Source organism: Saccopteryx bilineata, chromosome 5, assembly GCF_036850765.1.
Source record: "Saccopteryx bilineata isolate mSacBil1 chromosome 5, mSacBil1_pri_phased_curated, whole genome shotgun sequence".
Taxonomy (NCBI): domain Eukaryota; kingdom Metazoa; phylum Chordata; class Mammalia; order Chiroptera; family Emballonuridae; genus Saccopteryx; species Saccopteryx bilineata.
Genome location: NC_089494.1, coordinates 141,789,180 through 141,803,250, shown reverse-complemented (window position 1 = coordinate 141,803,250; position 14,071 = coordinate 141,789,180). Strand labels below are relative to the sequence as shown.

The window sequence follows — 14,071 nt, the reverse complement described above, 5'->3', positions numbered from 1 at the left end:
AGGATCAATTTCTACCCTTAGGTACATGAGGAGAATTTATTCTGCATTATTTCATATTTCAGCTGCCTCTTTAGCTTCTGTGCCCCAGAGGGACTAGGAAACTGACTTCGTACTTATTACTCATTTCTTATTAAACTAATGACTCAATTAAAGCATCTTGTACCAGAGCCTTCTGGTCCCTGTGAAGAAGGCAAGAGTAGGGGAGAGGGGAAGACACTGATGTATTCTGCAGGGAGTTAAGGGTTTTCAGGAAAAAGGCTGAGGAGGAAAAGGTCACTGTGCCTTTCTATTTTAACAGCAAACATCTTATTTAACAATACAGGGTCTCTTACAAAGCACGAGCCATCTCTGGCCAAGGGTGAGTGGCGGAAGAAGCTGACTCCAGAGCAATTCTATGTCACTAGAGAGAAAGGAACCGAACCGGTAAGCCAGCCTGACTACAGCTGTACATGCATGGATTACATGTGTGGAAAGTGGAATTTGGACCAGATCTAGTTACAAAGCCAACTCCTCATCATCTGCTTTACTAATCTGGAAGCCTCCATTATTCTTCTCAGGCCATCATTATCCACCAGCTATCGAAACCAGAAACTGTCCCTTGGATGGTCACTCTCTGTCCTCCATCACCTCGCCATCTCTTCTGCCTCCTAAACTGCATCCCAGTCACTCTACTTCTCCCCCTGCTCTTGCTGCCACGCTGGTGCAGGGTCTTGCCAGCTCGCTGGTCGCTGGTCACACTGCGGGGACTTAAGCTGTTCTGCTCACAGCCATCCCTGTCACGCCTCTAGCCATTCTCCACACCGCCACCAGAGAGCTTTTCAAAATGCACATCTGGTCACATCCCTCCCCTGCTCATAATCCTTCTGTGGTTCCCCCTGCTTTCAAGGTAAAGAGAAAAGTGTTTAAATAGCTCATAAGGCTCCAATGGCTCTGGCCTCTACCTCCTGTCCCCATCCTTAGATCCTGTCTCTGCACTTTGGCCACACTCTCCTCTCACCTCTCAGACACCCGGCCCCCTTCTCTCCTGCAGCCCTTATACGCTGTGTTCTCCCTTCTCACCACCCCTCCATTCCTTCAGACCTGCAGTTCTACGCTCGGCCTGAACCTCACTTCCTTGGGGAAGCCTTTTCTCAGCCCCACGCTGGGTTTGCTTTCCTTCAGAGCACTTGTCGGTATATCCTAAGCACATAATAAGGCATCTAGTGTTCAAAAAATACATTTTCTGAATGCTGAATTACTAACACCTGAGAGGTAGAAACATTATTTACACTACATTCAACAAGCTCACCTTTATTCACTGCCTGAGGGAACAGTCCTCAGTGGTTCATTATATTTGTCATTTTTACAACATTGCATTGCTTAACAAATGATCTGTCTTAGACCCAAATATGGCCACTGGAATATACTGTATTTCCCCATGTATAAGACGCACACATTTTCAAAAAAATTGGGGTCTCAAAACTGGTGTGTCTTATACAGTGGTTGTGGATTTTTTTACTTGCCATTTCCCGATTTTTCACGCCTGTTTTTGTGCTCATTGTATGTAGATATATGAAGACAGTGATTCATGATCAGACACAGATGAAGACAAGCTAATGGATGGGAGTTTTGACAGTGATGAGGAGTTGTATGAATTTTATGATGAATAAAACTTGAGTTCAACAACATTATGTAATATATTTTTTTTTCAAATTTCGGGCCCCCAAATGTAGGTGCGTCTTATACATGGGGAAATGCAGTAGCTATTGGACTTGGTTAGTAGATGTTTTCACTCGTGAAGCAGACCCCACAGAGTGACCACAACACAGTGGGTTTGAGAAGTTATACAGTATCTACTTTAGCAGTCCCTACAAAGTTCAGGTAGCGGACCGTGTGCATGCGTCCCTGTGCATAGGCTCCGCCCCAGCTGAACTATGCTAACGTCACAGGACAGGCCAGCAGATCCCAGTAGATTTTTATGAAAGACTGGTATTTTTTAAAATTTCCTGTGGGTGGGATTTTAATAAAGCCTTCATTGGAAAAGAGACTATATTCGCCATTATTATAGATGGTACAAGGAAGCCATATGTGATGCTCTGTAGCGTCGCATGGATTCCCAGAATACTCTAAGCCAGCCCTGTTCCCTGGCAGAGTTTGTATATATACAGAGCCTGAAGATGAGCTACCAGGTGTTTGGGAGAATAAATCTGTGGGATTCTCAAGCAGATGGTGCAATATACCCTGCACATTTGGCCATTTTACAAAATGAGACTCATCCATTATTTTAACTAATGTTATAAATCCCTTTTACTTGACCTATTTCCATATTTAACTTTTTAGAATATTGCGGAACTATAAGCCTTTGTTAGCTTCATGAGGCAAAGGAAAGAGAAAGCCTAAAACATCTAGGCTTTCTATTTGGCGACTCAAAATCAATCCTTTGAGTACTGAATTATTTTCATGCTCACTGATGCCCGGGAGCACATTTTTTTTCTTTTTCCAAAAAATTAAATTAGTTCCAGTTACAGTTTTATTAACTTAAAATCATGTTTGTTTGATAACCAATTTATCGAAATAAGAAGAACATACATTTGCCTTTTTTTAATGTTGCCTCACATATTTTTAAAATAAAAATTTTTGTACGATCGTACTCTGGATGGTCAGGAGGCACGAGGGCGTACATGAACATTTGTACTGCTCAAAGGGTCTCCCATTTTCGCTGGGCAGGAGAGATGTGCCAGCGCTCTGCCGGGTGCGGTGAAGGAAGTTACTGCCTGGTTGAGCAGTAACAAAAAGCCCGCCATCAGTAGCAGGCAGGCTCCATCCAGACTGTCCTGCCTGCCCCCAGGCCGCGCTCCCCTTGCTGACCCTGCTCTGAGCTCTGGGAAGAGCAGCCACCTCCCTCACCTTCTGGCTGCTGATTGAGCTTGACCAATGGGCGATGCCAGAGCGCTCAGGTGGCTGGCTAGAGAAGTCGGGGTCCAGGGCCCTGCCCTGAGCTGTGTTCCTCTAGTGCAGGTGGCAGCTGCCGCAGACAGCCCTCACCTGCAGCTGTGTGTCACAGGTCCTGGTAACTGCCCCTTCTTTTGTCCCATAGGCCTAGTAGTGGCAGTATGTTCTTATGGTCAGTGGTCCAGCGGTACTTCACCCTCCCTTGTTGACCCTGTCTCCACCTTTGTAAATAGTCCTGTATTAAATTATCACAGAATCATCCCTTTTCCTGGTGTCATCTGTTACTAACAGGTATGTTGTGTTGACAAGAGCAAAGGGAGAACTCTCATTGGCCCAGACAGACTGTCTCAGTCAGTTGGGCTGCTGTAGCAGAACACTTCAGACTGGAGGCTTAGACAACACATATTTTTCCTCACCATTCTGAAGGCTAGAAAGTCCAAGATCAAGGTACTGGCAATTCGATGACTGGAAAGAGCTTTCTTCCTGATTTCTAAATGGGTGCCTTTGTACTGTGTCCTCATATGATGGAGAAAGAAAGCAACTTTCTCTCTCATATCTCTTCCTATAAGGGCACCAGTCCCATTCCTAGTCACCTTCCAAACATTCCACCTGCAAATACAATCACATTGGGGATTAGACTTCAACAAATGGTCAGCCCACAGCACAGACCTGGAAAAACCCAAGGGACATCTTTAGTGTCATGCTGTGTCTTATCCTGCCCTCTCCCCATACAGTCCTTTCAGTTCTCTCTTCTAAATAAGCCTTGAATTTCTCCTCTTTTTATTGCCCTGATCCAGCCACAGCTGAACCCAGGCCTGTGTGAGTGGCTCTGTGGTGGTTCTTGGCCTCCAGTGTCCCCTTGCCCCTGCTCCAGCCTGTTCTTCATGTGTGTGTTGTGTGCATGCCCAGTTGACGTCCCATTGGGCACATAGTAGGTTTTCAAGTAAGCACTAGCACAAACAATTGAGATGGAAGCTGAATTTAGCCCTAAATGAGATCTAGGACTCATAAAATTGGGGAGGGTTGAAGGAGATATCAGAAAATCAGGCAAGGAGGTAGCTCAGGCATGTCATTTCATCAAATAAGTCAGCTAGGGTTTCTTTTATTTTTTTCAACTCTAAAAAAACACCAAAAAACTAGTACCAGTTCCCTGTCACTTCCTTTGTCCAGATGCCACCTACAATGACAACATTATGTTTTTAATCTTATCAGGCTGTCTGGATACTGAGTCAACTCTTCCAGACCAGGTTCAGGCCTGGGAGCCCAGGAGGGAGGGATGTGAAACTTCCTCCTCCTCATGACAGGTGCTCATGCATGCTGATCCGGAGCACACGTTCAGGGGACAAGGGCTGGGACACGGCAACGCACTAGTGTTCAGCTAAGTTTAGGGTCCTCAAAGCGGGGACTCATCCAGGTGTGTGCAGTCGGTTAATTTGAAAGTGTCCATTATTTTTAGTTCACTGGAAATGTGCTGTTAGTTCCACCAGGGAATTGGAACGTTTGGCCTGTGAGTGGGGTAAGCTGGGAAATCTGGCTGGCCGGGCGAGTCCAGTATGTGTCCTGGGCCATCTCCGCGGCGCAGTGGGCAACTCTGCGCTCCGCTTCTCTTCCACCCAGAAGCGGATGGTGATTCCCACTCGGCCAGTGCAGAGGTTTCTTTTGTTTGAATTTTTTCTTTGACAATGGAAATAAAAAGAATTGGATGAAAATGGCCTTTTTTTTTTAAAGCAGTGAGATCCAGTTTGCAAAACAACATTTAAAAAACATTGATTCAGCCTGACCTGTGGTGGCGCAGTGGATAAAGCGTCGACCTGGAAATGCTGAGGTCGCCGGTTCGAAACCCTGGGCTTGCCTGGTCAAGGCACATATGGGAGTTGATGCTTCCAGCTCCTCCCCCCTTCTCTCTGTCTCTCCTCTCTCTCTCTCTCTCTCTCTCTCCCCGCTCTAAAATGAATAAATAAATAAAAAAAAAATAAAATCTCAGTCTTTAAAAAAAAAATCTTTAAAAAAAAAAACAAAAAACATTGATTCAGCTCACCCACTGCTTCAAGTCCTTTGTGTTCCTCACAGGCCACCTTTGAAAACCTGCAACCTCTGAAGCCAAGGTGAACATAGTCATTTCATCTAAGTCATCACATAGGTACTGGGCCCGGAGTCGGGAACCTATAGCTCGCAAGCCAGATGTGGCTCTTTTGATGGCTGCATCTGGCTCGCAGACAAATCTTTAATAAAAAAAATAATAACATTAAAAATATAAAACATTCTCATGTATTACAATCCATTCATTTCCTACCGCTCATGTTCATGGTTGCGGGTGGCTGGAGCCAATCACAGCTGTCCTCCGGGACAACACCAGATTTTTATTGGATAATGTGTAATGTACATGGGTCATTGTATGGCTCTCACGGAATTACATTTTAAAATATGTGGCCTTCATGGCTCTCTCAGCCAAAAAGTTTCCCAACCTCTGTACTGGGCAAATCTAGCTCATTATTTCACATTTATTAAGTACACAGTGTCCTAAATACTAAGGGAAGCATATTAAAGGCACATCCCTCATCTCACTGAGCGATACTTCTTAGGTATTTATATTCAGTCTTTAATTGGAAACTTCAGATTGTTTCCAACAGAGGCTAGACTCCTTTTGGACTGATTCTTTTGAAATGGAGACTGAAATCTTACACAATCCCAGGGACTGCTCTCTCCCCTGTTCATGGACTTTCATTTTCCTGGATGAAAAGTGCTATGTATATACAGGGCATTATTAATGTCATCATTTGAATATTTGGCACAATAAAGGCTGGGCTGCAAATAAACCCACAGGCTGCTTCATTGAGTATGCGGTCATTTTTTCTCTGGTGATATTTGCACTTTGTCAAATTAGTACAAAAAGTCCCTTGTTTGTGGACTTCATCTTGAATTTAAATCTACTGTACTATTTCCTGCTCCTGTTATGAGAAAGCTAAACATGATGTATTTCATTGGCTTTCAGCCTTTCAGTGGGATCTACCTGAAGAACAAGGAGTCGGGAATGTATCACTGTGTGTGCTGCAACAGTCCACTCTTCAGGTGAGATAAAACATCAAGAGGTTCTAGCGGGCAACAGACTTCTAAGGGCTTTCACTCTTCCTTGCCTGACACCTTGGATAAAAACATACCCATGTTGTTTCTGATGGTCCTTCTCATCTGGCATGCTTGCTGTGAGGAGAGCTATTTACATTACATACTTGCTTGTCTTATTTCTAGCATTTAGAGCAGTTAACAAGACTTCTTAGCCCATATGCTTTCTATCTGTGTCCCTGAGAAATAGTAAAATAATAAAACTTGGTGGGTACATTAAGAGAAAGTGATTAGACTCCCCACCCCCTGGGAAAGTATTTAAAGAAGTCTAAACCATAATACTATTTGCTTGGCCATGATTAAAACTCTACTTCTCCCAGGGAAATGGGCTTATGATTCAATTTAGGAAGTGTAGAATTTTATGAGGACAGATTTTCCACAATGCTTGACAGTAGTGAACAATATGCCCTCTTCTATGTAGCTAAAAGTTAATTTAATTGTCCCTTAATTTCAAAGTCTCCTTTAAGTTCATCAGGATCTGAAATCTCTCAAGGAAGGCTTTTTTTGTTTAGATATTGCAGGAAACAGTCTTTAAAAAGTAGGTTCAGTGGAGAAGAAAGGAAATCATCTTTGAAGTCTTATTTTTCAGAACTTTAAAGATTTTTTTCTTTTGCATTAACCCTAAGTTGGTTTAGAATAAAATATAAATCAAGCCAGCTCTGTGAGTGCTTCAGCCTGTCCTTGGGGCTTTGAGCAGACTGGGCTTTCCTGCTCATGAGGGCTGAATTGGGAAAGCCAGATCCCGCCTTCTAGTTTGAGGCATGGTTAGGATTGATTTCCCCTCACGCTCATGGAAAGGCAGGCCTTTGCCCAGACTCATTCATTCTGTCACTGGCTGATGAGGAGACATCTAAGATGGCAGTCAGCCCAATATGGCTTGGGGATAACAAGAGATGAAGGTTAATTTTGACACAGTAAAATGTGAAATGTGTATTTCTGAGAGACTACTTATGCCATGACCTGTGCTTCTGTTCTAGAGAAGTAGGCCCTAAGATGGCCACCCCTCTATAAGCCAAAGAACCATGTTGTAAAAGTATTAAGAACTGCCTTGGTACTAGGTGGTAAACAGACAGATGTTCTGTGTCTGTCTTTGGACTGTAAAGGCAAAAGATTAGAAGCCATCCTTGTAAGAGCATTCTCCTACTTTTTATTCTTCATTTCTTTTACTTCATTTGTGTTCCAATTTGGGCAATGGTAAAGTTGAGACCTTCCTACACAGTGCCCACCATCCCTTTGCCTCGTAGATCAGGTGTGGAATCACACAGTGGTGGAGCAGGAAGGACCCAAGAGCCCAGAGCAGAAAGCTCTATCCGGCAGAACGTTCTGCGATGATAGAAATGTTCTGTATCTGCTCTGCTCAATATAGTAGCCACTAATCTTGTGTGGCTATTGAGCACTTGAAATATGGCTAATGTTACTGAAAAACTGAATGTTTTATTTAATTTAATTAATTTAACTTATAAGGCACACATGGCCAGGCTATTGTATTAGCACAGCGGTAGTTAAAATCAAGAAGTTGAGGGACCAGCCCTAGGTCACTAAGGTGGTGAAGCAGCCAAGAGTGACAGGAAAGCCAGCTGATTTCTCCAACAGCCTGTTTACCAAGTGGCCAGTTTCCTGCACTGCCCGTTCACCAACCTTATTTGTTTGTTTTCACTTAGTTTTAGTTGAAAACTTTTCTTTTTTTAAGGACTTTTGAGTTTGTTTCTCTTCCGTTTACTGTGGTTGTGGCAGTCAAGACTAAGGGAAACAAAAATATATGCATTTGGATCATTTCAGTTCCAGAATAAACTCTTTTTAAAGATGCATTTGTTTATAGTGTAGCAGAGCAGTTAAGGCTGCTTAGGGGTACATCCTGGCTCCATTGACCTGTGACCTTGGGCAAGTTTCTTAACCTCTCTATGCTTAATTTGCTCACCTGTGAAATGAGCATTGATAGTAGTGCGGAATTTGTAAGGTTGTTGGGAGGATTAACTGAGTTATGAGATAGTACATTTAAGGGCAGCAGAGCGATGCTTGAAACGTGCCAGGCCCTCGATTCTTAGCCATGTTAGCAATAATAGAGATGGGTTCTTCTTACGGCTGTGTACTCGGATGTCTTTGATAATGAGAAATTCTCGAGTATACATTCTAATTAATGAGAATCTGTAAGTGAAAACTATATTCAAGAGGCTAGTCTTAGGAATGAGCCGTTTTGCCTCTCACTTCCCCCTCTCTCTGCCCCCAGTGTTCAGCATTAACACCAGGGAGCAGGGGTAGAGAAAAAGAAACATTCCTTCAGGTGCTTGTACAGATCAAAAGGAGATGAAAAATCAAGTCAACCAAAACTAACCAAAGAGTCACGCTGGTGTAGGGCCTGCCTCTTCGCAGGTGTGCTCATTGCTGCCAGCGCACAGAGCCAAGATGGTGTGTGTCCTGGGAGAACTACCCGCTGTCCAACTTGGGGACCTTCTAAACTGGGTTTCCAGGGTCAGGAACACTCTTGGGATGTTATCAACCCCCTGGGGACTGATGCCAGGCTGTCACTTTGTGACTTTGCCCTCTCCCTGTTTTCTCCCTTCACTTTCCTTATCCTTCCCTTCAGACACCAGTTCTGCTATGAAATCACACGTCATGGTCATAAATCTTAGAAGAAGACAGAGAGCTGATAGTTGTTCCCTTTTTACGTAATATTTAATGTCTTACGTGTTACCAGTAACTACCATTGTTTAAAAACCCTTTTTGGTGCTCTGATTCCTTCAAATGTACAGAAATTCTTCTAAACAACTAGGGTTGTCAGTTGTTACCAGATGCCTGTGCTGTTGGTTTAGGGGCTGTAGAATTTCTAGAAATGAATAATAAAAAAAGAGGACATGAGAAGAGATTATCAGGATGGTTTTTGTTTTTCAAGGGTGGGCCTATAATCTGCTAATTATTTCAATATGTATATTGGGACATCTAATTGGCCTTAATATTTAGATTCCTAGTCTTAACTTGTGTATGATGGCCCTCTCATATTATTTGGCAAAATCTCCAGATTCTGTTAATTGCATCAGTACAGTTTTATTGTTCCCCATAAAATGTTTTAAATAATTTTTCATTAGTCTTAGATTCATTCATTAAAAAATTTATTATAGGCCCTGGCCGGTTGGCTCAGCGGTAGAGCGTCGGCCTGGCGTGCGGGGGACCCGGGTTCGATTCCTGGGCAGGGCACATAGGGGAGGCGCCCATTTGCTTCTCCACCCCTCCCCTCCTTCCTCTCTGTCTCTCTCTTCCCTTCCCGCAGCCAGGGCTCCATTGGAGCAAAGATGGCCCGGTTGCTGGGGATGGCTCCTTGGCCTCTGCCCCAGGCACTGCAGTGGCTCTGGTCGCGGCAGAGCGACGCCCCGGAGGGGCAGAGCGTCGCCCCCTGGTGGGCAGAACGTCGCCCCTGGTGGGCATGCCGGGTGGATCCTGGTCGGGCGCATGCAGGAGTCTGTCTGTCTATCCCCGTTTCCAGCTTCAGGAAAATACAAAAAAAAAAAAAAAAAAAAAGAAAAAGAAAAAAAAATTTATTATATTCATCATTCTCCATTGAAATTCCTTTAATACGGGGGGGGGGGGAGGTGAAGAGAGAGGGGGAGGGGAAGGGCACAAAGAAAACCAGATAGAAGATGACGGAAGACAATTTGACTTTGGGTGATGGGTATGTAACATAATCAAATGTCAAAATAACCTGGAGATGTTTTCTCTGAACATATGTACCCTGATTTGTCAATGTCACCCCATTAAAATTACTAAAAATAAAAAAAAGAACAAGATCTTTGTTATCTATTTTTTAATTAAAAAAAAAGAAATTCTTTTAATGGTTACTAGTTTATATGTCATGTTGAGGATAAAAAGGTTATGATAAAAATGTACTTAACCATGGTTTTCCCTGGGCTAGTGTGGTACAGATGAAGGCTTTTGAACCGTTGGAAAAGTATTGCAAAGAACCCAACCTGAATGTGCAGATACTTCTGATTAGACCCACAGTTGTTCAGATTTCATTGATATCTGTTATTAACAATAATAGTAAAGATATTAAAAAATACTGGGCACTGACTTATGTACTACATGTCTGATTCTATGCTTCACAGAAAGTATCTCAGTTAATCCTTGCAGCAACCCTGTGATGTAATGAGGCCATTACTAATCTATTGATTAGGACTCTGAGGCTTTAAAAAGTTAACTAACTTGCCAAGTTCACGTAGACGAAGATGCAGAGGCTGGATTCACACCCAGGACTTTCAGAAATCAAAGCCCTTACTCCGCAAAGTCAGACCTGTACTTCTCAAAGCCTGCTCTGAGGATCTCAAGAGTTCCTGGGGTCCTTTTAGGGACCTGTGTGGTCCTCCTGCCTTTTCTAACTACATGTTTGCAAGGCCACATCTCCTGCACTTCACTCAGAACAGCCCTGCAGCAGGAAAATCCGAGGTCCACACAAAGGCCCAGTTGCTCTTATTCAAGCTAGACATAAAAAAGATTTGCAAAATTGTAAAGCAATGCACCTCTTCTCCCGAAATGTGTGTTTCATCTTGGAAAATATAACCGTCTATCATAAAAATGTTATTTATATTATGTAATGACTGTATTGTTTTAAAGAATTACCCCGGTAATGCATGCTCATATTTTAAATTCTCAGTTTTATAATTTATTAAATATTGTTATACACAACTCATGTAAACAAAAGCTCTCAGCAACCCTCAGTAGTCAGCATTAAGGGCCATGCCACCAGAGTGCTGGAGAAGCCCCGCGTCATGTTAGACGTCTCTGCCTGGCCCTGTCTCCCGCGGAGCTTCCTGCCCTGTTCACAGTCTGGGGATTTCAGTATTTGCAAGATTTTTTTTTCACTTTGCTCAGCTTTTTTTTTTTTTTTCTTCTTCAAGATTTTTAATCTACTTCTTCTAATTTTTACTTGGACAGAACTATCTCACTGCCACTTAAAATTTAAAAATCTATTTTCCTAGTGCTATTGAAGGAGCTTATCTTTTAAAGCACTAGAGAGTGGGTCTTTGGTGGGCGGACTGCTTGTTGCCCTTTCCCTCTGGCCCTCCCCAGCCTGGTCATCAGTGGTCCCTGTGGGACTTCCCCCAGAAGGTCAGGCTTCACTGCAGTGATTGACTTAGAGTGACTAAGCTTCTTTATTAATGACCGTAGCGAACATTCGTTCATAAGCACTTACCATGTGCTCCACAGAGTAGCTCTTTAAATTCTCAAACATCTCTGTGTTATCCTGTTTACAGATGAGAAAATTGAGGCTGAGGGGTGAAGCAGTGTGCCCGATTTTACACAGCTAAGACGCGGCAGGGGCAGCTCCTGGACCCCCGCAGGCAAGCGGGCAGGCGGGCAGGCGGGCAGGCAGGCCGCCGGAAGCTCCTGTGTTTAGATAACCGGAAGTTCCATTAGCTGGAAATGGCTGTTTCATCAGAGCTCACACTTCTCTGAGAAGCCGAGCCCGTGATGCCTCCTTCGACCACTCTTACTTCATTTTGATTTCCCCCTGGTCTACATTTAGAACACATGGATTTGATCTGTTAATTGGCAACACAGTTCACAAAGCTCCTAGTGTTTTTAGGTCCTTGTTGAACATTGAGAGGTAAGCCTTCCATATCAAAGGAATAGGAAATCCTTTTGCTGTGATGGGACATTGTTTTTAATAGTGAAGATGCAGTGGACAAACTTCTTGTGGAATTTATTGTCACAGCAGTGGCCTTGGGATCTGGCAGAGGAAGGAGGGGATCCTATCTGCTCGGAGGAAAAATGAAGTAGGACATAAAATGCTATTTGTGTGTCCATAACGGTCTTAGCAGCTGTCACGCTGGGGATGTCTCCCTTAGTTCTGAGAAGAAGTACTGCTCCGGTACTGGGTGGCCTTCATTTTCAGAGGCCCACGGGACATCCGGCTCTGATGAAAGCAGCACAGGAATCCTGAGACGAGTGGACACCTCGTTCGGATCAGTTCGCACAGAGGTTGTCTGCAAGCAGGTGAGCTTCTCTGTGGTGTCTGTCTGGTTTTCCCTGATGCAGCCCCTAGTGCCATGACGAGCTCTCCTGTCCTTAGCATGTCTGTTGTCACTGCAGCACACTGGGCTTCTCCTCTTGCTGCTTCTGACCCCTCCCTCCCATGGTTCTGGGCCCTGCCAAGGAGAGAAAGAGCCTTCCTGAGCCCCTGTCTGAGCAGTCTATCCTGGTCCCGGCCCTCCAGAGCCGGGAGCAGAGTGACGATCTGAAAGGAGGAGCTGGCCCTTTACTGTCTCTTGAACAGGGACAGGTAGCAAAGGCCTGGCGTGGATGGCATCTCCCCACCTTCCTCTCTACTCTGCAGTGTGTCATGGACCATCAGAGTGACACTGCAGGTAACATCAGCGTATGCTCCCTCTGTGAGCTTAGTAGGAGAGAGTGCTTAAATCCAGATAATGGATACATTTTGATAGCCTGTGTCTTCAAGTGTTCTGGTTTTGTAAAACACCAGAAGCAAGCAGATGAGCAGAGCATGGTCTTATTGTCAAAAATAATAATAATAATAGTAATAATAATACACTCGCACAACATCATTATTGAGTACTCACCCAGAAATTTGTTATTGCTTTATATGCATTATATCAATTAATTATCACAACAGCTCTATTAAATAGGTACAATTATTTCTATTTTATGGGTCAATAAACCAAGGTCTATGTTCAGTACCTGGCTCACACCCTCACTGACAGAACACAGAGCCGTGTACCACTGCTGTGCTCTGCATGCTTAATCAATTTCAGTGGACTTTCCCCCACACAGATGCCAGACGCTGGGTTGCCCCGTGGGGTTCATCTGTTTCCTTTCATGTAAAGGGCTTTCTTTCGGTGGAGAAATGACAGAGATGTTTCTCCTTTGCAGTGTGAAGCTCATCTTGGCCACGTGTTTCCCGATGGACCTGGGCCCACTGGTCAGAGGTTTTGTATTAACAGTGTGGCACTGAAGTTCAAACCAGGGACACCCTGACTTCCTCCAAGAGATTTTAAATCCCCTTCCCTTGCTTCTCATTCATTTACATCCTCAATTTTCAAAATTCATGTGAGTGACTTGTTTTATTTAATACCAAACTGGTTTAAGTTTGCTGCTTGAACCAAGTAAGTCACAACTTCTGTATTTATCTGGAACGAACTCAACCCTGACTCCTGCTTTCACTGTGGGATTTCCCAGAGTGGCAGCCATTTCCAGCAGGTCGGCTTCTGTAGATTCCGCCTGGAACCTGACAGCATGACTCTTTGGGGACATTAGAAGGCTGATGGACTATAAACCAAAAAATTCCTACAAAACAACCCAAACTTTTCACTGCAGTTAAGCCTTTCATGGATGTATATAGGTGGGGGATCAAGTGAAAAAGAGGAAGGAAAATACAGGGTTATTCAACATCCAGCTCTAAGAGTAGTTAGTTCTGAGAAGTACTGCTTCGGCACTGGGTGGCCTTCATTTTCAGAGGCCCACGGGACATCCGGCTCTGATGAAAGCAGCACAGGAATCCTGAGACGATTGACACCTGGTTAGGATCAAGCAGGTGAGCTTCTTTGTTGTGTCTGTTTGGACACAACAATCTTCCCCAATCCCCCAAGGAGTAGGATTGGGGAAGAGCTGAGCTTTGGGCGGCACCTGTGCTGATGGATGGGGTGCAGGATTCTTTCCCAAAAGTTTGGAATGTCTTGAATATTCTATTTCCAACTTTTGACCCTCAAATAAGTTCCAGTGGGTGCTTGTTAGATTTTAGCAATAAAGGATAAGAGTAGCTACAATGTTAAACTTTAAAATATTCAAATAAAATATTTACTAAAATTTAATTTTGCTTTTGGACTAAGTTTATGAATTTGCTCTTTTATAAAAAATGACTCTAACTCAAATGCCAAAAAAATAATTATATCAGATGATCATAGACATTTGTTTATACTAACATCAACAGCAGCGACTCAAGTGTTTTATAAACTGAGAATCTTGAATAATTTGCTATTGAAAGTGTTAAAATCATTTTCTGTGGGACTTTATG

General features: G+C 43.6%; 1 protein-coding gene across 4 annotated transcripts in view; it reads left to right on the top strand.

The window, feature by feature from the left end:
- MSRB2 (methionine sulfoxide reductase B2) overlaps positions 1–13,868 on the top strand; it is a 31,654-nt gene extending 17,786 nt beyond the window's left edge. Inside the window, exons 2-6 of one of the 4 annotated variants that reach the window (XM_066232814.1) lie at positions 323–423; positions 5,924–6,000; positions 11,859–12,036; positions 12,317–12,407; positions 12,931–13,868. In XM_066232814.1, coding sequence (XP_066088911.1) covers positions 323–423; positions 5,924–6,000; positions 11,859–12,036; positions 12,317–12,407; positions 12,931–12,935 — 452 coding nt within the window. In that variant the 3' untranslated portion in view covers positions 12,936–13,868. The remainder of the gene's footprint in view (positions 1–322; positions 424–5,923; positions 6,001–11,858; positions 12,037–12,316; positions 12,408–12,930) is intronic. The other 3 variants (XM_066232813.1, XM_066232811.1, XM_066232815.1) reach the window with 3 other exon arrangements.
- Positions 13,869–14,071: the final 203 nt, after the last annotated feature.